This window comes from Astyanax mexicanus, chromosome 1 (assembly GCF_023375975.1).
Source record: "Astyanax mexicanus isolate ESR-SI-001 chromosome 1, AstMex3_surface, whole genome shotgun sequence".
Lineage (NCBI taxonomy): Eukaryota > Metazoa > Chordata > Actinopteri > Characiformes > Acestrorhamphidae > Astyanax > Astyanax mexicanus.
The window spans coordinates 80,968,421-80,994,998 of NC_064408.1; the positions used below are offsets into that span (position 1 = coordinate 80,968,421).

Genomic DNA, 26,578 nt, shown 5'->3' on the forward strand with positions numbered 1-26,578 from the left:
GCTCGAGAAGTCTGGGCTGGATGGCTGTTTTTAAACCCGCTCCTGCTGGCACCCGATAGTTTTAGCCCCGCGCCCGCCCTCCGTTTTTTACGTTTCTGCCGCTCCGCACGCCTGCTTGTGTTGCTTACGTTAGTGCTCGAAATTAACTTGGGTTTTTTTATTGAACCAGCAATGTGGCGCTGATAGCCTGCTCCCTTCCTACTGTCCACACACACATGCCCACGCCTCAGTGGAGCTGACCCTTCAGGCACTGCTTGCAAAGTGTTTCGTTCATGCAGCACCAAAACCTAATTTGATCGATGATAAATAAACTTAGTGTACTTGGTTAATCCTCGTTCGTTGTGATCTCATTCTCGCGACGCTCCTATGGTTCGTTTATCGGTCTTGGGCTTTACTGTTGCTGAATGTTATTGATGTGTCGTTCGCGATTGATCCGGCTCAGGAGCCGACTCTTCGAAGTCACCTATTGGAACCGGCTCTATTATGGGTGCCGTTTTCTCCATTTTATATACCTTCGTATTTTACACATTAATTTAGAAGCACTGTATTTGATATTTGTATTGTGGCACTTTTTTTTGTTATGGAGCTGCTTTAATATTTTTTCGTATTGGGTGATTTGTATTGACTGTTTCATTTGTTTTAAGTTATTTTGTCGAAGTGGCGCTATTTTGTAAATTTCATAATTGGTTGTAATACGTTTTTTGTTATAAAGCATTGTTATGCAGCTGTTTTGCTCGTCGCCAGTGCCTATTGCGCTGCTTCTTATCTCGGACCGTACCCGTTCAATTGCTTTTCTGTACTCGCTTCCGTGCTGCTTATTGTCTCGGGCCGTGCCTGCTCTACTTACTGCTTTAATGTCTCGCTTTCTGCGCTGCCTATTATCTCGGGCCGTGCCCGCTCTAATGCTTTAATGACTCGCTGTCCACGTTGTTTACCTCGGGCCGTGCCCGCTCTAATGCTTTAATGACTCGCTGTCCGCGTTGTTTACCTCGGGCCGTGCCCGCTCTAATGGTTTACTGTACTCGCAGTCCGCGTTGTTTATTATCTCGGGCCGTGCCCGCTCTAATGGTTTACTGTACTCGCAGTCCGCGTTGTTTATTATCTCGGGCCGCGCCCGCTCTAATGGTTTACTGTACTCGCAGTCCGCGTTGTTTATTATCTCGGGCCGTGCCCGCTCTGCTGGTTACTGTACGCGCAGTCCGCATCGTTTATTATCTCGGGCTGTGCCCGCTCTAATGCTTTACTGTACTCTCAGTTCGCGTTGTTCATAATCTCGGGCCGTGCCCGCTCTGTAATGCTTTAATGGCTCGCAGTCTGCGCGGTTTCTTATCTCGGGCCGTGCCCGCTTTCATGGTTGCTATATTCGCAGTCCGCATCGTTTATAATCTCGGGCCGTGCCCGCTCTAATGCTTTACCGTACTCGCAGTCCGCGTGGTTTATTATCTCGGGCCGTGCCAGCTCTAATGCTTTACCGTACTCGCAGTCCGCGTTGTTTGTTATCTCGGGCCGTGCCCGCTCTAATGCTTTACTGGCTCGCAGTCCGCGTGGTTTATTATCTCGGGCCGTGCCAGCTCTAATGCTTTACCGTACTCGCAGTCCGCGTTGTTTGTTATCTCGGGCCGTGCCCGCTCTAATGCTTTACTGGCTCGCAGTCCGCGTGGTTTATTATCTCGGGCCGTGCCAGCTCTGATGCTTTACCGTACTCGCAGTTCGCGTTGTTTATTGTCTCGGGCGTGCCCGCTCTAATGCTTTACCGTACTCGCAGTTCGCGTTGTTTATTGTCTCGGGCCGTGCCCGCTCTAATGCTTTACCGTACTCTCTGTCCGCGTTGTTTATTGTCTCAGGCCGTGCCCGCTCCGCTGCTTGATTGGACTCGTGTCCGATGCTGCTTGTATGTACAGTACTGCACAGGTTCTCGATTACGTGATTCGTGGACTGCACTGACTCCGTACCTGGTCTGATTCTGGTGATTTGCTGCCTTTTATTGGGTTAATTTTGTGTTGCCTGTGCTATGTTTTGTTTCATGGTTGGCATGTACCTTTCTTGCAGAAATTCTACTTTTACGATTCCGTGTTTTAACATATTCATCAACGCCGTGGGCAGCGGTTGCTATTGCCTTAGAACTTTTTTAGTGGCCGAAGTTTTGCGCATTTACCGATCACGAGTTGCTTTGACGTACGGCTGTGCAAATTCCGTGCTTCAATGTTAAGTAGCCGATCCGGTTTGTCGTTGCTTTATGTCTTATGGTTTGTGCTGATGTTAATTTCCCTGGTCCTTTGGTTTTGGGGGTGTTCTCCAAGGACAGTCTGTCCTTGGTTCTGCATTTGGTGCTTCCTGACATTAGTTTTGACATTAATTTCGCTTCCCCTGTTATATTTGCTTTGTTCGCATCATGACTTACAAGGTGTCTAATAACAATCATCAGTAAAATGTTATAGCAGTCAATGATAATGGAAAGTTTAATTCTCGGGCCGTGCCCGCCCTAATACCCACTGGACTCGTAGTCAGCGCTGCTGCGATCACGGGCCGTGCCCGCTCTATTAACCTGGACTCGTAGTCCGCGCTGCTGCGATCGCGGGCCGTGCCCGCTCTATTAACCCTGGACTCGTAGTCTGCGCTGCTGCGATCGCGGGCCGTGCCCGCTCTAATAACCACTGGACTCGTAGTCCGCGCTGCTGCGATCGCGGGCCGTGCCCGCTCTATTAACCCTGGACTCGTAGTCTGCGCTGCTGCGATCGCGGGCCGTGCCCGCTCTAATGACCACTGGACTCATAGTCCGCGCTGCTGCGATCGCGGGCCGTGCCCGCTCTATTAACCCTGGACTCGTAGTCCGCGCTGCTGCGATCGCGGGCCGTGCCCGCTCTAATAACCACTGGACTCGTAGTCCGCGCTGCTGCGATCGCGGGCCGTGCCCGCTCTATTAACCCTGGACTCGTAGTCCGCGCTGCTGCGATCGCGGGCCGTGCCCGCTCTAATAACCACTGGACTCGTAGTCCGCGCTGCTGCGATCGCGGGCAGTGCCCGCTCTAAATACCCACTGGACTCGTAGTCCGCGCTGCTGCAGTCGCGAGCCGTGCTCGCTCTTATACCCTCACCCATCTTGTTCGGGATACCTGATGTTTGAGTAAGTAATTTATGTACATATATATCTATTTATTTATATATCTATTTAATATATCTATTTAATTGCAAACAACTGGAGGCGGTTGTAAGATTTTTATACAGACGTCAAATGAATATACTGTTATAACGTACTGCCACGACAGCTCGCGCTCGCTCAAATATCCTACTCCTTATGCTCCTAGATATCAACACGGGCCGTGCCCTTTCCTATGCTCATAGACTCATAGTCTGAGTTTTTTCTGCACAGCGGGCCGTGCCCGCTCTTATTCCCTTTGGACTCGTAGTCCGCGTTTTGCTGCACAGCGGGCCGTGCCCGCTCTTATTCCCTTTGGACTCGTAGTCCGCGTTTTGCTACGACGGCGTTCAAAAGTTGTGCCCCTCAAAGGCTTAATGTATTGTTAGTCCGCAGTGTTTTCTCATGCTGATCACGTCAACGTTACGCTTATCATACGCTTCTAAAATAGCCTCAAGCAGTGTATACAAGTACTTTGTATACAACGAACCTAATAAATGTATGCTATCAAAACATGAGCGCAACTACTGTAATACACACGTACTCAGCAAATAACACTTTAATCTTGAACGCCTTATTCAAGCTTGTTTATAACTGTTTTCCTTCCAGAATACGTGAACCAGGTAAAGGATCCTCCTGTGGGTAATTATCTTTTTATATTTTTGGGGATAGGCTCCGCCCCCGCCGTACAAGTACGGCAGGATCTGCGAGGTTCCAGACGCTGCGGACCTGGGCTTCGACGGGGCGTTCGCCAAAGACTCTATATACACTATATTCACTATTACTAATTGTCATACGTGTTTATTGGGATTAAATCTTTCTTGCTGCACTTTGTTTCTAGAGTTTTCCTGCTAGAACTGAAAGCTCCGCGTAGGTTCTAGCGGGAAACTCGAAATCACGCCACTTTTCTCAGCCAATCACCAACTCCCACCTGTCCTTAAAAGACCTCCCTCATACCTGTTCTCCCCTGCTTGCAGACGCTGACATACGTTTTCACCCTCCTCCTTCCCCACCGCCTCCAGTTCGGTCCCGCCGGTTGCCCAGGGGATAGGCTCCGCCCCCGCCGTACAAGTACGGCAGGATCTGCGAGGTTCCAGACGCTGCGGACCTGGGCTTCGACGGGGCTTTCGCCAAAGACTCTATATACACTATATTCACTATTACTAATTGTCATACGTGTTTATTGGGATTAAATCTTTCTTGCTGCACTTTGTTTCTAGAGTTTTCCTGCTAGAACTGAAAGCTCCGCGTAGGTTCTAGCGGGAAACTCGAAATCACGCCACTTTTCTCAGCCAATCACCAACTCCCACCTGTCCTTAAAAGACCTCCCTCATACCTGTTCTCCCCTGCTTGCAGACGCTGACATACGTTTTCACCCTCCTCCTTCCCCACCGCCTCCAGTTCGGTCCCGCCGGTTGCCCAGGGGATAGGCTCCGCCCCCGCCGTACAAGTACGGCAGGATCTGCGAGGTTCCAGACGCTGCGGACCTGGGCTTCGACGGGGCTTTCGCCAAAGACTCTATATACACTATATTCACTATTACTTATTGTCATACGTGTTTATTGGGATTAAATCTTTCTTGCTGCACTTTGTTTCTAGAGTTTTCCTGCTAGAACCTCATGTTGTTTCTGTCCCCAGCACTTTGTGTGTTGTGGTGGAGTTATAAACGATTGGTTGACAACTTAAAGTCGTCAAATTTTTATGATCAACATTATCGATTATACCATTATCATTGCAGCCCTAATGTGATCATAATTATGAGGGTGTAACAAAACATTATGGTGGGGTTGGCAGTTCGGTGCATGTAGCTGCATGGAGAATACACAATAAAAACTTTTAGGGTAAACACAGTGATTTCATTTGTGCACACGCCACCCGGAAACATTAATCTGCGTTATTGAATTTGCACTGCATTGTCATGGTTACTGTAGTTTTGTTTTTAGGAGTTTCTCATACGCACATCTTTATCTTACATAACTGTTGGTTCAAACTAAGGAAAAGAAACCTAGGTTAGTCTTGTGTGTTTTCATTTGTGTGCATCACTATCCCCTTTGTATATAGTCTGTTGTCAATCAGTTCTAAAATGTTCTTAAGAATATTTTTATGCGCTCAAGGTTACAAGAGAAAAATATGGTAGATATTTGTGCATGCCTCACAGATACTGCCTGTGCCAGACAAATCTCTAAGCTCAAGCTTAGCTCATTTGTTTCACTATTCTTCAACTGCAGCTGTACTTCTCAGCTGGGTATGAAATCATTGAGCTGGACTTTGGAGGTCAGTGAAAGGGCTTTTTAGAAATACAGGAGTTCTTTCCTTTTTATACTTTTTTTCCATACAGACAAGCATGTAAAGAAAGACAACAAATATAATATAAAAATAACAGGGTCCCACTATATGCACTAAATGCCTGGACTCCTAAGAAATGCTGCATATTTACTGCCTAAGCTAGATCAATACAGTCCTTTGGCCAGCACCTCTTTTTCTTACAATCTGCCAACTGGTCAAACATCTCGGGTCTGTCCGTTGGTACAGGGGTGATAAGCTGCTAAAACTCAATGAGCTGATGCTGAAAGTCTTTTAATTCCGCAGAACTGCACGGCTCATTTCTACCTAAAGTAGCCTTACTTATAGGACTATCAGAGCCTGTTTGATTAAGCCAGCCAATCATCGTAGCTCGACTGTGGCTGCATCATACTCTAGATATTTCTCTAACTATGACTTTCAGTCATTTAAGCATTATAAGGATCAGGTGCTGATCTTAAGGTTTGATGATCAGATCTGGATCACAAAGATGGATGGAACCCCATTACTCCAGAGAACACATTTCCACTGCTCTACAAGCCCAGGGCTGAGGTCTTTATATGCCCCCTTACTGACTGACACCTTTGTGCTGTAAAAGATTCAACACCTGTATAATCAATGAATTCTATCCCAGCCTTTACACTCATAAGGTGCTACATGGGTGGAAAGTGGGTGTGGTGAGTGTACATGTGTGTTTTTTACTGTGCCCTCATCATACAGCCCACAATAATCTAATATGCCGCCAATCTAAGCACCGTTTGCAGTGTACAACCTAGCAGAACCTAGGTTTAACACAATCCGGGTCCCATCACTGGCCTTCATGAACAAAATTGTTTGGTTCCTAGCTGGGCTACAGATACAGATAACTTCATAGACATGCTATTTGCAGATTATCTAGTTTACCTAGCTGACTGCATTCACTAAAGCCCTATCTGGACGGGATTAGTTTCTCAGGGGGACGTCTGTAAAAAAGAATATTTCACACTTCTACTCAGTGATAAAACTCGTGCATCAAGACTGCAATGTAAAAAACAGGAGGGCCAGTGAGTTTTTAGGCTTTCTCGGTCACATGACATCACTTTCAGTAGCTCCTCTATTTCCACTCGCTGTTGTGTTTAGGTGGATTTCCGTGTGCCCAAAAAAGTAATTATGGTGCGTGGCAGTTGACAAATAGCTATTTTATTAAATGAGAGGTGACGAAACTCAGAGATGTGTGTCCAGACAAGACTAAAACAGTGGGAAATTCAGCCTGTGATTTTCTCAGAGGACATCTGAGAAAAACACATACATGGTCATTCTGAACGGGAATAAAATCACTGATGACCCCCATAAAAGAGAACATTCCTTCAGGACCCCCTGAGGAACTAATCACACCCGGATAGGGTTTAAGAGTGGAAGGTTGTTATGTATGTAGCTAGTTAGTTATTTAGACATTATAATGAATGAAGCCAGTCTTGACCATTACAACTACTCTAGCTAGTGTGATGTGACAGTGCTTGTAGTGCTTTCTCTGGGATGTTTTCTTTATTTTTTCTGTGCATGCTCAAGTAGGCACTCAGACAGACAGACCCATGCACACTGCACACACACACACACCGGTTTTTAAAGATGAGTGAGAGCCTGCCTCACCTTTGTGAGCTGTGCGATCTTCTTGCTCATCTTGAGGTGGAGGTCCTGGGTGTACTCCAGGGTTATTCCCGACGGGAAGGAGGTGGTGGTGGAGGTTGAGGTGGAGGTGGATGTGGACGTGCTGTATTTTCCAGCAGGGCTGTAGTATTGCTGCCAACCCGCTCCCGTCGCCATCTTCACAACCCTTCACAGCGCTGTTACTATAGTATGAACGTGTTCAAATCAGAGGCTGAGAGAGCGCGAGGCTGAGAGCGCGCAGAGGCTTCAGGGGGCTGAGCTGCTGCTGCTGCTGCTGCTGCTGTTTCCCGGTGAAGGAAAGCAAAAAACGGGCTACATCAACAACACAGCGACATATCTAAGCTAATATCGCTCTGCTCGCCCATAACAGTCATTTTTTCTCTCTTCAGGCTGGTTGTAGTTTACTAGAGCAGATACGCAAACGCTGGCCGTATGGTAAATTCTGGTTTTACTGAGACCTAGCTGTAATACCGTCCTTCTGTGTAGCTTTAGCTAGATTATAAATCCAGTAGCTAGCTGAGCATTGTTGTTGTGCTGTTGTTTGTTATTATTTTAGCCGTTTAGCTTAGCTTCTTTACCTCTGGGTGCAGAGGATGTTCCAGCAGTTTCACAAAATTCCTCCGCCCGCCCGCAGACACCGAGGCTTTAAAAGGCTGAAATACGCTTCATATTCGGGTTTTCACCCCATGAGTCGTTAAAATCCCAGCCAGAGAGTCCCCCGGGGTCCTGTTTTCTGTGAGAGAGAGACACACAGGGACGGACGGCCGGGCTGTGCGAGGTTTTGCTGCACTGCTCAAGTCTGTGAGCTGTTACCATGGATCGCCTCAACAGTTTACATGACAGCAGCCACTGACGACACTAACGGCACCTGCTTTCGGGCAAGTCCCGCCCACCGCCTCACAGATTGGCCGGGGATTGGCTAGACAAAGGCCGGTTTCGCGGCTCGGATTGGATAATAATTCAGATGACTGTTTGAGTCTACAGCCAATCGTAACTTAGAAAGGAAGAGCTTTTCCGAATACAGGCGTGAAATGAAACACTGACGCCCGTTTTCTCCTCCTCCTCCACCTCCTCCTCCCGTGAAGGTCCATTGATGAGATTTTTTTTTGAGGATGCGATGCGACACAGCGCCTGCAGCCAGTCCTCCTAGCTTTTATCAAACTGTGCTTATATATTATTTATAGAATATACAGTACATAGAACATATACATATAGACAGGCCTTTAATATATAGTCTTTTTTCTATATTGTAAATTAATACTGACAACACAATCATCCAGACTGTAAAGGAACACGTAGAAAGGGATTATGTAGTAAAATTAAAAGTGCTAAAACATACCAAAGTACTAACTTGATGAGTCTGGTAACTCTGATGAACATATCCTGTGCTACAGATGTAACTCTTGCTCTTCCTTTTCCGGAATGCTCCTGATGAGAGCCAGTTTCATCGTAATGTTTTGATACTCTTTTTGACTGCACTTTCAAATAATTGCAGAGTTCTTGATTTTGTTTAGATTGACTATTCACTGACTTTCATTTTTAAACATATTTTTTTCTTTGCTTAGTTAAGCAGTTATTCACTAACCAACTCTACCTCTTCACAACACAACTGATTCCCCTTAAACACATTAAAAGGACAAGAAATTCAAGTAATTAAATCTTGGCAAGGAACCGATGTTAACTGAAAAACATCGGTTCAAGGTTGACTCTACCTCATAAAACTGAGTGAGTTAATCCAGCCAAGGTGTGCAAAGTGGCTGTCACCTACCTTAAAGAATCTAAAATATAAAACCTATTTTGAATTATTTTTTACATTTTTTTGTTTGCTAAATCAAGAAATATATGTACTATTGGTACTGTATGTAGGTACTAAATATTGCACCTTATTAGTGCATGGTAAAATTTTCTCTCTCAGACTCTGGCTGCTGATGGTATATTAGCATCACTTTAGATTTGAAGTCACAATCCTTGGGTCATAGTGTCAGCATGCTAGTCTGCTGAGCTACTCAGAGCCCAATATTATGGTATATTAACCCTTTCAATTACAATGGACATTACTTATTTTTTTTCACATGTTTTGTTGCACAGAATATATCATAAACCAGCCAATGAAACAGCAGCTTGGCCCCGCCCACTGCATTGGAAAAAAATATGTAGCTCAACCATTAGGGCATATTAGCACTACAGAAAAAAATTAGGCAAGCTCAATTGGACTAATTCTTTGTTATTTTAATACAGTATAATACACATATTATTAACAACAATAATACACAAATAATTAATATCAGTTACATTTGTTTTATTTCAGTCCAAGTCCTATTCTACCAGTCTAAACCTAAAGCATAAACCTAAAGCCTAAATCAATGCAGAAGTTCTGAGTAGGCCGCATTGTTCACCAGAGAACTAATTTGTCAAGAAGACAAGTGCAGCCTGCAAGGAGAAGGAATTGAATATTTTCTAGTCAGTAAGTGGTTGTAGACCTCAAACTCAGCAGAGAGCACTGGTGCTGAGCACATAATCATTCTCAAATAGACAGTAGATTTCCCACTGAAAGTATAAAAAACACAAGACGCCATTATCTACAATAAATTAGGGTTGAATGCCTATTCTCTTTCAGGCTTGCTCCTCTACAGGAATCATGCTTTTTTTTCTTGGGCTCAATCCTCCTCTGATAGCTTTACAGTGCAAAGCAGACTTTAATAACTCACTCTGGGCCATTCTGCACTCACACTGTACCCAAACAGTGAAGTCTGTAGGTAATTGGACAGTAAACAGTTTTTGCTGACTTGTCTCCGGACTCTACAATCTCCGGAATCTACAATGAGTCTAACAATTTGTATATAAGTTTTAATCTTTAATAACAGTAAGTTGGCTTTTTCAAGCCATTTTAATAATTTGGTGTCTTTCAGACTGCAGCCTAACACTACTCCTCATAATTTACTATTTTTACAGAGTCTGGTGACGTACTAGCTGTTTTTTTAAATACAGCATCACTACTGGGTTCAGAAGATAGATTGCTTTCATGTATACTGGTTTATACTGCTATATAATTAACATTTCTCTCTCTCTGCCTCATGTGAACACACACACACAGCTGCTGCTGTTGTTGAAAGTGGAATATGGTGATAGAGATCATTTCCTCAAAGCTTTTTGTCTCCCTTCACAAAAATATGGGGAGGTATTAATAAATACAATTAATATTTTAAGCAATTTACACCACTAATATAAATGTAGTTTAATTTTGCCAAGCTAACACTGATTATTTTACTTACATTAAAACAGATTATTAAGACACCAAAAAGAAAGTTTGTGCTAAACTTTTTTTAGAAGTTTTTTTTTTAAGTTTGTGCTAAGCTTCACTCTCCAAATTAATTGCTTACATATGCTAGTTGCCAATAACTTCTGCCTGTAATAATTGGCAAATGCGACTTAGTCAAAGCTGTGTTAAAGTGTTAATAAAACAAAAAGGTAAAAAATAATAAAGTAATCATTTTTTCAACAAACTTCACTACCTACAAATTTACTTTGAAGTTGAGGCACGTACAGGCCTGGAGTGGCTAATCGGGAGATTCGGGAGGATTCCCGATGGGCCGGCTCGTGTCAATTTCGAGTTTGGGCCGATTGGACGGAAAAAATAATTTTAACACTTATCTGTCCCTGATCTAATCTTATTCTTGCATTCATTTCCATTCAACTACGTATGCATTCTCTATTCGTCTGACAGCACATCCCCTACTTCACAGTAGATTAGATGGGTTCAACCATGTGAGGGAATTCTCATCTCCCAAATGTTTGAGTTGGTTGTGCCCACGAGTGGTCTTTTCTGAAGCGATAAAATTAAATATAGCAACAGAATAGCACGAAGCATCAGTCGGCTGAGATGGAGGGTAAAAAGAGGCCAGGTGGAGCCGAAAAGGACAGATAAAAAAAAAAGAAAGACGATGGAAGAAGAAGCTGCCGAATGTGCAAAATTAACAAGCTTGTTTTCCAGAGGACAGACTCCAGCTGCAGCCGGTAAACAGAGATATGGAAATAATCTTGAATTGTCAGCTATTGCGCCACGTTTGCAATGTCGATTTAGCATAGTTTATTTTATAGAGCCCAATACACATCATTAATAGTATATAATACATATGCAAATTCCATGAGATGGCAGTCTGTGGGGAATGACTACACACTGATGGTGGGTGAGATGTGGGAGGACACCCCTAATATGCAAACAGCATGACCAACATCAGGTGAAAACCCCTGCTGAATTGCTCCGTAGATCCCGTTCAACTAAAAGGTCCAACTGAGCATGTGCAGTAGAGCAGAGTTGTTGGCTTGGCCTCAACTAGAGCTCAACTACAATTTGTAAATTTTGCAACACAAATGATTTAGTTCGGCCAATTTTTAACAAGAAATAAAATAACGTTAGTTGAGGCAACTAGTTTGCTGTAATTTAGAGTACAATTCAATTAGATTTTTTTGTTCAGCTGACTTAAAAATCACCTGAAGGGAAACAATTTTAAGATTTGTTTTTTACAGTGTGCATCAAAACAGTGGTCCATTTCATCCCAGCCCATACGAGGCAGTTTTTCTAACCTCCAGATGCTGATGCAGTTTTCAGGGCAGAGCTGCTTCTGCAGGAAGCCACGGCAGAGGTTCTTGATGCCCTGGATGTCCAGTTTGTCAGCAGCAATCAGAAGATCCACAACGTTCTTAGACGTGATGTCGGTCTTGTGGCAGTAGGCGTATTCTATGATGAGCTCCATTATATCTGGAGACACATCTAGAATGGTGTACTCCCTCTGCTCAGAGCACGTCCAGTGACTGCTGGTCATCAGAACTCTGGGAAATTACAGAGACAGATAAACATCAATCAACACAAGGAATCCTCTGAAAAGTTCATAAAAATCAGTGTTAATTCTGACATCAAATTTTGATTTAGGTTTAGTCATAATTTAGTAATCTGAAATATTTTTTGTTTAAGTCTAGTTTTAGTCGACAAGTATCACAAGTTAGTAGACTAAAATGTAAAGGGTGTAAATGTAAATGCTTTTTCATCAGTTCCCTTGAACTATTAACTATACACTTATACGAAGTGTAACATTTATTAACCAGTTGTGTGCTATTATTAATGTTTGAATGAGAAATATATTCATATTTATATAGGAGTTAATCTGTCTCAGTAACATTAACTTTACAGAACAGCAGTGGTGTGTTTTAGTACACAGTCGAGTTAAACACACCATCAGCTCATTAAATAACATTTGTATTAAAACGCTGATCTCTGCATGGAGATCTGAGTGACTCTTGTCTGCAGAAGCCTGAAAGATTTGTGGTGTTTTTACCGGAGATGGAGTCACCCCACACGGTTTAAACATTGTCTTGTTTTTCACAATGTAGAAGGAGAAATATATGGTTTCTCCTCAATATTATGCCCTGCTGACACTTGTTTTTGACACTGGTTTTGTATCTGAGTGCTGCATAAGACCGGAGTCAAGCTATCCGTGCTTCGGAAATTCCTAGTCAAGTCATAGACTGTGTATAGCTGGACAGAGCATCGTCTCTCAAAAGTGAAGCCACCACAGGTCGGGCGCCCCCTGCTGTTCGGTTTCAGAAAGCTTTGTAACCCCACCCATCCCCATAGGTTTCAATGGCAAAACAGACAACTTTCAATCACGTTTTTTTTCTAATATACTGTAACTCTACCTTAAATTCTTAAATATACTGTAATTCTATTCTTAAATGCAACAGCTAGTGTAACCTCTACTTATGTTGTCAATTTTTTTTATCCCCACATAATTCGTTGTTTAAAACGTTATTCAGCTCTATTCAAAAAAGGTGTGGTTATTGTAAAAGGGCTGGTTATGGGCGGGACCAATAACAGACCGTCAGCTCCGCTCCGCTCTGCTCTGCAGCTTGTGACCATGAGACAGCCCTCAGGGGCGGGGTTATTCAAATGAGTAGGCGGTCTCTCCACAATCTTTCTCCCTCCTCTGGGCTCTACTGCACAGCCTCGGGTATCAGGATCGTAAACATGAGAAGATTTTGGCATCATTTTCATAGTAACTGTGTCTCAATTTAGGGGCTGGATCCGTCAAAGGACGCGGTCTACGAAGGTGTGTCCTTTGAAGGATGGGTAGGCTGCGATAGCAGTACTGAAATGGGACAGTCTACGCTATGGAGTATTTCCTGTTTCCTGTTTGAGATTCTACCCGCCACAACCAAAGTCAGAGCTGAGAAATGAGCCAGAGATTTTGATTCTCGTTTTGTTTCAGACCACAAAATACCAAATTAATAAAGTCCACGTTAATTAACTTTGCAGTTACTTAAATATTTTAAATGTGAACGAGCGGAACTGAACATAAACAAATAAAAGGGCATTTGAAATGAAGTTGGAAAAAAGAGAATAAATTAGAATAAGGTATTATGTTATATTATTTATCATATATATATATATATATATATAATATCATATAGTATTATATATTTTATATAAATATAAATACTATATATATGTAAACTAAACAATACTTTTAAATAAACTAAATAATACATTACTACATACACACATAAATATATATATATATATATATATATATATATATATATATATATATATATATTATTTAGTTTATGCAAATAAATATACAAGTATTTATAACTAAATAATACATATATAAATATATATATATTAACTAAATCACATAAATGAAATAATATATAAATAATATTTATAATATCTATAAGTATTTATATATCTATAAACTACATAATACTACATATACTACACAATACAGCCGACTCCTCTGCTGACGCCGCCCTTTTCGTGCTGAAATAAGACGGCACACATTGAATCTTGGGATACTGTAGGCTGTGAAGGATACACCCGGTGCATCCTTCCTTTCAGAGGAAAAGTAGGCTGCATTCGTCGGCCGCATTCGAAGGAGTCTTTGAAATGGGACAGCCTAGTCGCACCACGGTGACGTAAACGGCCTTCAAATGCTGTTTTTCACTGTTAAAATCCACCATCTACAGGCGGCCGCGTGTAACTGCAGCAAGAACGCTGGATAAAAAAGAAGCTAAAATTCAGCGTTTTGCTTAATTTAACTGAAAACAACAATATTATATAATTCAGTAGTTAGGTATATGTAAAATAAATGATTAGAATTAACTTATGAATTATAACTGTTAAATAGCTGTTGTTCAGCCTGGTTAGCGTCTAGGCTGAGCAGAGGCTCCAGCTGATGATGCGTTCCTCCATAGCCACGCCCCTCTCCTCTCCCCACGCCCCCACGTCAAAAAGGGGTCAAAATAGACTCGCAAACAAAATGGAGGAACACAAAGGAGGGAAAGTATTGCAAAGAGAAAAAAGGAACGCAAAGTGCAAAACGCAAAGAAAAAGTGTTTTTGCAAAAGATTAATTCTAAAAAAAATATTACAATTGAAGAAAGGTAACTTATGTTCTCTTCTTTGTTTGCAAAATTAGATTTTTTTTGCAATTCGTGGACATTTTTTTCGTGACAGTTTTATTTTCTCGTCAGCATTAAAGACCCCAATTTGACTCCAATTAGCCCCTCCCCCGCTGTGAGATTAAGCAGCGCGATCGGAATGCAGCAGATAATTTTAAACCAGATATGAATATACAGCGATTTTTTTAAAAGAAAGGTAACGGTAGGCTAACCATGTAAACCATGTAAACTGCTATGTTTCTGATAGCTGGTTAAAAATGCACAAATCAAAACATACCAACTCTGCGCTTAATAAAATACAGCCTGTGACAGTCAGTTAGCTTAACTTTGGAATTAGCTTAGTTTAAGAAAAACAAAACTATATAATGTTCAGCGTGCCCTGTACCTGACTAGCTAATAACTATTTAATTTTCATTCATTTAGATAATTCAGTCAGCTAGAAGCTGGATGTAGGGGATAGACAGAATTTAGTACAACACTGGGTAATATTGGTAGTTTAAAGCAGTTTCTTAACCCTGATCACTGCCCTTAAAATTGTGTTTTCCACCAGATCCAACTGATTAGCTAATAAACAGTCCTTTACTGAGTTTACCTGTTAAAATCTCTTAGCCCCCTATGGATCATAAATCAATCATTATGTATGTCCAGCAGTGTATTAGACACATCATACCACCACTTACTTTATTATGTGCATTTAAAGCAGAGAAAGCTCTACAATATGCAGAACAGTGGGAGTATGCAATAGAATATGTAAGAACAGGGTTAAGAACACTGATCTAATTTAACTTCTGTTCATTTGTAGTTTACATTAAGAACACATGTCCTGACGTCTAACGTTTATATTAACTTCTGACAAAAATCCCTATGAAACGTAAAGTTACATTCTTTTTCATAAAAGGACACCATCATAAGAAGTGCTTTCAGTAGAAACAATTAAAAGTGTGGGACACAATGCTAGTCAGTTTGGAGAAAATGTAAATATACAACATACAATACATAATTAATAATAATAATAATCAAATCTGTTATATTATTTTAAATATTAGGTGATAACTGATCAGTTTTTGTCATATGTATATAATTCAGACCTTTCACGTATATTTTTTTTCTAGCAACAGTAAATGTAATGTGGAGTAACATGTTTAGGTTGTAAAATTACCTTTATTTGGATGTAACTAATAATAAATACAGAAAAAAAGGATTATTTAGGATTAAAAGTAATTCCGCAAATGAAACTATAGGGTGGGCTTTGGTTCATATTAGCAAATGTGTCCCCCCCAATATCAAACCCGCTCCTACGCCCTTGCAGTACATTATCTATTTGATATAATACCATAACAATCCCATCAGTGTTTAAGAGAGAGATAGAGAGGCAGAGAGGGAGAGGGAGAGAGAAAGAGAGAGTTTTATATTAATATTACTTTTTTCAAATAAAATTTCTTATGATTTTCCCATAATGCCAAAACAGGTCCACTACCATTTGAAAGAGTCTGTCCTAGGCTATAACTCCTGCAAGTCTGGGCAAATTTTACTGTATTGTTTATTTTATATTATATATATATATATTTTTTTTATTAATGCTTAAAATAAAATTTCTCATGATTTTCCCATATAGCCAAAATAGGTCCACTACCATTTGAAAGAGTATGTCCTAGGCTATCACCTCTGCAAGTTTGGGCAACATTTTACAGTATTGTTTATTTTATATTAATTTATTTTTTTTATTCATGCTTAAAATAAAATTTTTCATGATTTTCCCATAAGTGTTGTTAAGAATTAACAAAATTTTGGGATATGAACCACACCTGAATTTCCCGAGCTCCTCCCTCTGGTCCTATATGTATACCTTCCAGATGCTCACCTACGTGACTTTCGACCTCGCACCCGCCTCCACCCCATCACCACCCTCATCTTCGTCACTCATCTTCATTACTCACCTAGCTGCGGGGGGGACCTGGCTTGAGAACCGTCTCAAGCTGTTCTGAACTGTACCCCAAGCAACATCATCACATTTCCCCTCCCCGCATCATGTAGGTGGGGTTCATTATAGCAAATGCCAAAACAGGTCCACTACCATTTGAAAGAGTCCACCCTAGGCTATCACCTCTGCAAGTTTGGGCAAATTTTACTATATTGTTTATTTTATATTATTTTTATTGTATATTATTCATTATTAAAAAAAAAAATTCTTATGATTTTCCCATAATGCCAAAACAGGTCCACTACCATTTGAAAGAGTCTGTCCTAGGCTATCACCTCTGCAAGTTTAGACAAATTTTACTGTATTGTTTATTTCATATTATTTTTAACTTTTATTATTCATACTTAAAATTAAATTTCTAATGATTTTTTTTTTCTCATGATTTCTCATGAGCTTTAGAACCCTGTGCTGTTTCTGCCCAGTGATGTAAGCAATGGCGTTACCATAACAACACAGTTACAATGTTACAACACACACACACACACATACACACACACACACACACACACACACACACACACACACATTTATGTATGTATATACGTACATGTGTGTATATATATACACATGTATGTATAGGTTTAAGGTTAAGGTTTGGGTTGGTGCTGGGTTTAAGGATTAATTCGTGGTTAAGGTTAGGTTGTTTGTTTTTGTATTTATTGATTTATATATTTATTTATATTATTTATCTTCAATTATATTTATACATGTTTACTCAGGTAAATTTATAACCATTATTCAGACTGATGTGTTTTTAAGCTGGTTACCTTAGTTACAGCATCTCCATTATCTATCTGCATTATCTATAGTGTCTATGTTCGTGTTTAACTCTTTGATAACCATGAAGCCTTGACGCTAAATGCTCACTTACATGAATTTAAATTTTGCATCAATATTGGTGCTAAAGGTTTAGCACAAACTGTATGTGATTTTTCCTAAAAACAGTATTTATATCCATTATCGATCTGCATCACTATAGTACAGTATTAGTCAACATTAAATCAGCCTCCGTGTCCTCTCCCTGCTCCCGCACAACCCTGACACAACTTTATCAGATAATCTACAGTTAATTATTTATTACCATTAAATCACTAGACAAGAGTTTTGTCTTTTTTTTGTATTTATTTGTATGGTATGTGTTACGATATCTGTCTTGTTCAAACGTCCTGCTGTACAGAATATTCTGCAATGTTCTGCATTCCTCTCAAAACAGAGCATTTGAGAGCACTGCGGCCCAGCACCATATCCTGGACACAATACCTGCAAAAAAACCCACAAAAAAAACATCAGAAAAGCTTTACATTTGTTTAACAGTCACTGCATGAAGCTGATTAGGAGCACCAATATCAATATAATATTCCATTTTATTCAAACACTGTGCAACAGTACACTTATCAACATTTATACTGAATTAACATAGTATTACACACATAGAGGAATATTAACCTTCACTTTAAAGAGCTTCTTATACATTTTGTACTGTTTTCTTTAATAAGGGTTGTTTTTTAAATAGAATTCTTAGTTAAATAACACAATTGAAGCTGTTTAATCTGCATGTAGGCTATTTAGCTATTTTTATAAAAATATCAGTCTATTTAAACGTTTCCAAGAATTTCTTGAGTACCTTGAGATACTCCCGCTCAGTGATCTAATAACAACCTTCTCACTGTTTAATTTTTTTAAGAAACTGAAGTCACTTCCTGCTGCACGTTTAGCGATTAATCATACTAATTTCATATAATATTTCTCCATAGCTAGAGGTAACGCTTAAAGCATTAAGTCATCTGTTATGTTTAATTATCAGGATAATTAAATTCATTTTAGAAAATTGAGATTCAGCATCTGGAACCTACAACTCTACATTAACCCGGTCACTGTCCACCCTGTCGCACAGCTTTTTTTTAGGAATCATAAAATCAAATGTAAAAAAAAATCTAAGGTAATAAAACTAATAAAATGCAACTACAGATGAATAAATAAAATTAATCACATAAAAGAGTAAAATAAAAATAAACAATAACTAAAAAAATCAGCTAAAACAAACTTAAAAAGAAGTAAAACAGTGGCAGGCTGTCTGAAGCTGAGCTTTAAAGTGTTTGTAATAAATTCCAGCTCGCTGGTGCTCTGTAGCTAAAAGCAGATTTTCCCAGTTCTCTAAAAACTCTCAGTACCTGAAGGGTGATCCAGTTACTGGAGCGAGTCTGGTAGGTTGTGTTATTTTTAATAAGCTTGCTGTAATAAGGTGGACAACGTGTGCATGACAGGAAAAAAAATATTAAGTAAAAAAAATGATTGAGTCTAATAAATATGATAAATATAAATAAAAAGTAATTTTTGAAAGTTATGAGACACCAGGCAGCACAGTAATGTGATAATGATGCAGCACATTGTGATGCTCACACACATTAACACTGCTGCAAGTTGTTGAATGTTGACCTTATGAGGAAAATGAGATAACGGTCATTTATGCTTTATATTGATGGGCTGATATACATACCACTCATTCCTTAAGGCATCATAACATTCTGTACTGGCGATGGCACCAACACCATTATGGCCACCAACCACAAACAACCGGTCGTTCAACACCTGGAGAAAATACAAATGGAGAGGAGAAAAGATAATGATGAAGAACAAGAAGAGAAGACACTGCAATAAATAATATCTTAGCTAGTGAAATACTCTAAAATGTGGCATATATGTCAATTTGTTTGTATTTTAAGATCATTAAAGCAATAATATACATATTAAGAACTTATTCATAAGTTCCTTGTACTTGTTTTGCATTATTTAATCTACTAAAAATGAGATAAAGTCAGATAATTTATCTTAATCCAGGACAAAAATGCAAAAATGGGTAAACGCATGCATACGCTGACATGCCACATATCATGGGATGCGGCTTAGTACAATACGTGTCCTATGACTTTTGCCATGTCCTATAAAAGCTAAATGACACTGCACTGATCTGTGGGATATGTGTGTAGGGTCTCCTTGTCGTTCCGCATGGACAATTCTACCCAGAAGTCACTGGTCACCATCATTACAACCCACTGCGCTACTGTCCACTGTGGTGGTAATACCAGCCTTCTGTGATGTGTAGTATTCCACACTGTACGCACGTTACTCTCTGGATCAAGGATTGGTAGATACTCCATTCTTCAACCCCTCTCACAAGATAGCACCTCACAACATATACAGGTGTGGGCGATCCCACTTCATAATCACTTCAGAATTGACATATTGCTGTCCAATAACTTTTAACATTTTAGTGTGTAACTGTAACAGATAAAAAAGGAAAATTAATTTTTTGTACTACCTCAATTCCAAAATTGCAGCGACGCTCAAACATTGGGGTGACTGTTGTCCATTGGTCGAATTTGGGGTTATAGAATTCAACACTATTTAGTTGCCCAAATCCATCGTAACCTCCAACCTGAGCATGAAAAAAACAAGAATTACAGTTTTTATTTATTTATAATTTTTTAGCTTACTACCTACGCCACATTGACACTGTAGACATTTAGCATCAGACCCTTATGTAAGAACCAGCCTAACAGGCTCCTCCAGCAACATTCAAATCAGTATTAAAGATACAGTAACATTCTTTGATAACCGTGAATCCTTGATGCTTAATGATGACTTATATGAACTTAAACTTAGCATAAATATTGGTGCTAAAGGTTCAGCGCAAACTGTATGTGATTTTTCCTAAAAAAAAATAAATAAACAATTATAGAAAATTCAAAACTTGTGAAAGAATAGTAAGAGCTCACCGCAAACACCAGCTCGTTAAAAGCAGCAACACCCAGTCCACTCCTGCTCGACTGCATAGGGGCAATAGAACTCCAATTATCAGTCAGCGGGTCAAAGCACTCAGCCCTGGACAGACACTGCCGGCCGTTGTAGCCTCCGCAGATGTAGATCTGGAGGAAGTAGCAAGACAAGATATGTTTTTAAACTCTGAGTTCATCAAAATTCCTAACAATTACAATTACAATATACAAGAACATTTTAGGCAACTGAAAAATGCAGTAATAAGTAAGTAATATTTCGTAACAATGAATTTTACAATTGTTTATTGGGGAAAGATTTGTGCAGAGTGCAAAGCTAAGTCCCCCGTGTGGAGGCCGTTCTTGAGATTTAATTGCAGTTGGAACTGTTTAAAACTGACTGCTATGTTAATACCCCAACAGCGTGCCTTTACCTTCCCGTTTATGAAATGTAACTTATGCTACCATTAATTGCCATGCCAACAGCAATTCTGAGCTGGATTAATCACGTAGCGTTGATGTCAGTCTTGTTGTGTGTTATGTAATGTCTGTATGTTACTCTGTTAGCGGCATTTTACTACTGTTGGAACTCTTTACCTTACTTACATAAAAACACACACAATCACACAAAACTTATGTTGAGGCGGCAGTAACTTAAATTTAGCTTAAAGTTACTTTCAAACACACGTAATCCATAAAGTAACTAAATTACTTTTAAAAGGGGTAATCAGTAATCAGATTAACTTTTCAAAGTAACTATACAATCACTGCATGTCATAAAGTCATCCCATTAAATGAAGTTGAGTTTATTTAAATTCATTACCACATTAGTTTTCTGTTGCTTGAATGTAAATATTTTACTGGAATTCTTTGGATTAATTGAGATTAATTTGTGTTTTTTTTTTGTGCTATGACTGCTATATTAATATCCCCACAGCGTGCCTTTACCTTCCCGTTGAGGGCGGTCGCACTGGCGTCGCTTCTGACCAACTGCATGGATGTGATGAGGCTCCACTGGTTGGTCTTGGGATCATAGCGCTCCACTGAGCTCAACCTCTCCCGGCCACTGTGGCCACCCATGGCATAGATGAGGCCATCGAGCACGGCGACAGTGACGTAACATCTTTGCAGCTGCATGTGCCCCACTTGGTGCCAGGTTTGGGTAAGGGGGTTCAATTTCTTTACAGTGTTGAAGTACACTCCACTGTTGAAACCCCCCAACACATAAAGATGCCCGTCTAGAACGGCTGTTCCGTAATAACCTCTTGGGGTTTCATCAATATCCACCCAAGAAAGCGGTGTCCAGCAGTCTACATTTGAGTTATAGAACTCGACAGCATTGATGAAGCCACCGTTCCAGCCACTTAGGGCGAACAGGCAGGAGCCAGGTATGCGAGGCCGGCTTACAGGATCTTGGGAGAAGCTGTCGGTCGGTCCATTCCTGCAGATGCGGAGCAAAGATCCCAGGACACGAGTGATGATAGGCTGACATTCCTGGTTGGAGCAGACCAGTGGGTCTTTCATCACAAATTCCAGGACGTAATCAGGATTCATTAGGCCCATCCGCACCTAATCACACAGACAAAGAAGTAGCAAAGCAGTGATCAATAGACTTTAATTCTAGAGATAAACATTCGCCACAATATAACAGTTCATGTAGTAATACCCTACTGTATGTGCTAAGCGTGATACTGGAGACTTCCACTAGGGGCTCCACTCACCACAGTGGCAATGACAGATCATACAGACGAGGATTCAAATCAATGAATTCAAAATCAATATCATCATATTGATGCTGCTGAGTGCTGCACTGCCCCCTAGCACTTTTTTGTGTACTGCACCTTGTGGATGTATGGCATTCATTTTCAAAGGTGCGCACTACCAATGCATCAAATCAATGAATTCTTTGGATTAATTGAGATGAATTCAGATTTGTTTTTTTGTGCTTTTTTGAACAGGTGTCATTTTTTGCCAACACATTCTTTAAATATCAATATTTCTATTTGGAATTTGTGACTTTGGCATTGGTTCATAGAATAAAAGGGAAATGTTCACTTAACTCAATCATATGGTCATACAGTAAATTAAACCTGAGAAATTTTGGGGCACTGCGGTGGTCAGTTTTTTTAGAGCTGTATATTGATATTGAATTATTGTCCAGCCCTAATAAGCCTGTGTTTGGAAGTACTGTCCTATCTGCTGGACTATTCCTGCTGCAGACGGCCTGCTACCCTCACCTTCTGCAGTAAAACTGGGATGTACTTTGAGCGGAGCTGAGGGGCGTGGTCAATCCACATCATCACTGCTTCAAATACCGTTTCCTCCTGCTTCACACTCAGCTTACTGTTATCGAGGATGTCACTCAGCTGCGACAGGGTGAGCTCCAAGAAGTTCTCCACCGGCTCCAATATCACCTCCTCAAAGTGCTGCAGCATGTAGCTGTATGCCTTCTGATACAGGTCATGACAGCTGTACAACTCAGTGAACCTGCAGCGGAGAACCGGGAGAGTAGAACTTTATATACTTAAGCAATAGAACATGAGAGGGAGTGCATTATCATTAATAACATCATGGTGATGATTTACAAAAACACACGACCTCGAGTGATCTATTTCTTTTATACAACTTTTTTTTTACAAAATGAATAAAGAAAATAAATTAAAGAACCTCAAGAAATTCAGAATGAATATGATTTAATTCAGACTGTGCCTTCCGTCAAAAAGTAGTTCCACAAGCAGTGAACTGGGTAGCACTTTAAAATAGGCCTACCTTTATAAAGGGTTCAAAAATAGTTTACAATTAGTTTATTAATGGTTACTAATTAGGTTGTAAGTGCCTTAAAAATCATCCATAATCACTTATAATACATACGTAGAAAAGGCAACAATATAGATGGCTGGGGGTTCACTATTTGGCAAACAACAGGTCATTGTTGCCCTTTATAACTGATTATTAATGATTTTTATGGCATTTACAACCTAATTAGTAACCATTAATAAACTAATTGAAACCCTTTATAAAGATAGTCTTATTTTAAAGCGGCACAGTGAACTAAAACAGAACTTTAACTGAAAAATGGAGTATGCTTTATACAGAGGAACACCACAAAGGTTAGCTTGAAATCAGAATTTTGAATAAGCGCAGATAATAAACTTTAGGAGCTCACCAACTTAAACTTTTTAATTTGTGTTTTTAGTTGGCCTGATTTAAGTTTTACAAAATGTGCATTGTATAAGTTTTGCTGACTATCCTTTAGGAGCAACTAAAAAATTAAGTTGTGCCAATGAAAAGGTGTACATTACTTTAAGCATCTAGTGGGTGCAACACTATATTTTGGTTAATTTAACAAAGCAACTGGGGACTTGGAATTTATTTAGTCTATTTCAAACCTGTTACCAGCTGGACTCAGCCAGCATATAGCCTTCAACACTGAGACCAGGCTGTTAATAGTATATAATACATATGCAAATTCCATTATATGGCAGTCTGTGAGGGAATGACTACACACTGATGGTGGGTGAGAGGTGGGAGGACACCTCCCACATGCAAACAGCATGACCAACATCAGGTGAAAACCCCTGCTGAATTGCTCTGTAGACCCCGTTCAACTAAAAGGTCCAACTGAGCATGTGCAGTAGAGCAGAGTTGTTGGCTTGGCCTCAACTAGAGCTCAACTACAATTTGTTAATTTTGCAACACAAATGATTTAGTTCGGCCAATTTTTAACAAGAAATGTAATAATGTTAGTTGAGGCAACTAGTTTGCTGTAATTTAGAGTACAATTCAATTAGATTTTTTTGTTCAGCTGACTTAAAAATCACCTGAAGGGAAACAATTTTAAGATTTGTTTTTTACAGTGTGCATCAAAACAGTGGTCCATTTCATCCCAGCCCATACGAGGCACTTTTTCTAACCTCCAGATGCTGATGCAGTTTTCAGGGCAGAGCTGCTTCTGCAGGAAGCCACAGCAGAGGTTCTTGATGCCCTGGATGTCCAGTTTGTCAGCAGCAATCAGAAGATCCACAACGTTCTTAGACGTGATGTCGGTCTTGTGGCAGTAGGCGTATTCTATGATGAGCTCCATTATATCTGGAGACACATCTAGAATGGTGTACTCCCTCTGCTCAGAGCACGTCCAGTGACTGCTGGTCAGAAGAACTCTGGGAAATTACAGAGACAGATAAACATCAATCAACACAAGGAATCCTCTGAAAAGTTCATAAAAATCAGTGTTAATTCTGACATCAAATTTTGATTTAGTTTTAGTCATAGTCCTGTGACGAAAATGGCATTTAGTTTTAGTCATAATTTAGTAATCTGAAATATTATTTGTTTTAGTCTAGTTTTAGTCGAAAAGTATCACAAGTTAGTCGACTAAAATGTAAAGGGTGTAAATGTAAATGCTTTTTCATCAGTTCCCTTGAATTATTAACTATACACTTATACGAAGTGTGTCACACCTTCCAATGCTTCTACTGACTTTTCCACCTTCACAAACTCCAACTCCCAGAATGCACCTCTCAATCCTGTGTCTCAGCCAGCCAATCAGCACCTGATTGTTAGATCTGCTTCACCTGTGTTCTGAGTAATTACTGGGGGTTTTCTATGTATAAATACAAGTCTGTTTGTCCGGTTTCTCGCGAAGTATTGCCCCTGTTATTCAGCTGCATACCGAGCGTTATTTCTTTGATTATCTATTTCCGTGTATGACCTATTTTTTGGCTTTTGTCTCTGATTTTGTCTTGCCCTTTTGGTTAGTTCATTTGGCTGTTTTGTTCTGGTTTAGACCCTTATTTCCTGTTTATTGTTTATCCCTTTTGGACTGTGATTTGGCTCTGATGTTTTGGTCTGTGTTGTTTGTGTTTTGTACTGTTGTTAGTACTCAGTTTAAGCTTGTTGGTTTGGCTCTGTTTATTAAAACCTCTCCTGATTTTTACTGCAAGCGTCTCACTCCTGTCTGTGGCGTCACAAAGTGTAACATTTATTAACCAGTTGTGTGCTATTATTAATGTTTGAATGAGAAATATATTTATGTTTATATAGGATTTAACATATATTATTATTATTGTAAGTATGTGACTGTTGTTCTAGGAATCAGGTCAGAATTAGATGTATGGAGTGTAAAATCTTTAATTAAAGCATTTGATTGGTTAAATATTTAGAACAGAGCTGCCTTTCTGCCTTAATTTCAGTATCCAATGTGCCTTTTGTGTCCTATGGGGTTAATGATTAATAATGTTCTGACTAGTATCAATTAATGATTAGTTAAGACATTCTTTTAATTAATTTATAATTTTTGGAAGTTTTTGAAGTTTTACCAATGACCCACTACCTAAATAATAATAATAGCTGCTCTGTGGTGGTTTTCTCTCCTATGGGGTTTTCACAGGGTGAAAAATGAGGATAATAATAAAGAATACAGAAAAACAGATCCAAAGAAACAAGATGGTCATAATGTTGTTGTATTTTGTATTTACCCCCATTCAGCCATATATTACAACCACCTGATTAATACTGTATAGGCCCCCCTCATGCCTTCAAACCTTCTCTGATTTACTGCGACATGGGTCCGGCACAAGGTGGTGGTCATAATGTTATGATCAGTCAGCAGCTCGAGTGAAAACTTAATATTAATCATGTGATTATCACAGCTGACATTGCTGTGGCTGGACGGATTACGAGGCGTCGTCCGTCTGTCTTACCTGAAGTACTCGCTGCACGCACACAGGATGAGCTTATGGGCTCTGAACTGAACCCCGTCCACTTTGAGGACCACATCGCACAGTGTGTCCTCCAGCCGCAGCTGATTCCAAATCTCACTTTTTGAATCGTTCATTTCTCTCAGCACAGATCACAGATCACTGCTGCTCTCTAGTTAGTGCAGCTGCATTTAAAGGATCCAGCAGGAGGACAGTATGACATCACAGAGCTTTAGAACCCTGTGCTGTTCCTGCCCAGTGATGTCATCAATGGCGTTACCATAACAACACAGTTTTATATTTATATATATATATATATATATATATATATATATATATATATATATATATATATATATATTGTTAAGGTTTAGGTTGGTGCTGGGTTTAGGGATTAATTCGTGGTTAAGGTTAGGTTGTTTGTTTTTGTATTTATTGATTTATATACCTTAGTTACAGTATCTCCATTATCTATCTGCATTATCTATAGTGTCTATGTTCGTGTTTAACTCTTTGATAACCATGAAGCCTTGACGCTAAATGCTCACTTACATGAATTTAAATTTTGCATCAATATTGGTGCT

At 39.9% G+C, this 26,578-nt stretch overlaps 2 protein-coding genes and 2 long non-coding RNA genes across 5 annotated transcripts in view; all 4 read right to left on the reverse strand.

Moving 5' to 3' along the window:
- The window catches only part of fam184ab (family with sequence similarity 184 member Ab), a 235,020-nt gene extending 227,095 nt beyond the window's left edge, over positions 1–7,925 (reverse strand). For both annotated transcript variants that reach the window (XM_007255380.4, XM_007255382.4), the window contains exon 1: positions 7,067–7,925. In XM_007255380.4, coding sequence (XP_007255442.3) covers positions 7,067–7,240 — 174 coding nt within the window. In that variant the 5' untranslated portion in view covers positions 7,241–7,925. The remainder of the gene's footprint in view (positions 1–7,066) is intronic.
- On the reverse strand, positions 636–1,844 carry LOC125804778 (uncharacterized). Its single transcript, XR_007440958.1, has 2 exons — positions 936–1,844; positions 636–882 (listed from the first exon to the last, which is right to left on the reverse strand). It is a non-coding gene; the product is annotated as an uncharacterized LOC125804778 (long non-coding RNA).
- LOC125804774 (uncharacterized) lies at positions 2,221–2,964 on the reverse strand. The gene is made up of 4 exons (XR_007440957.1): positions 2,874–2,964; positions 2,656–2,708; positions 2,546–2,599; positions 2,221–2,492 (listed from the first exon to the last, which is right to left on the reverse strand). It is a non-coding gene; the product is annotated as an uncharacterized LOC125804774 (long non-coding RNA).
- Positions 7,926–17,632: 9,707 nt separating the features above from the next.
- Positions 17,633–26,155, reverse strand: LOC103032605 (kelch-like protein 10). The gene is made up of 8 exons (XM_022668066.2): positions 25,998–26,155; positions 24,210–24,455; positions 22,533–22,782; positions 21,244–21,864; positions 20,299–20,448; positions 19,842–19,958; positions 19,020–19,111; positions 17,633–17,782 (listed from the first exon to the last, which is right to left on the reverse strand). The coding sequence occupies exons 1-8, from the start codon at positions 26,129–26,131 to the stop codon at positions 17,680–17,682; spliced, it is 1,713 nt and encodes a 570-aa protein (XP_022523787.2). The 5' UTR covers positions 26,132–26,155; the 3' UTR covers positions 17,633–17,679.
- Between the last annotated feature and the right edge of the window lie 423 nt (positions 26,156–26,578).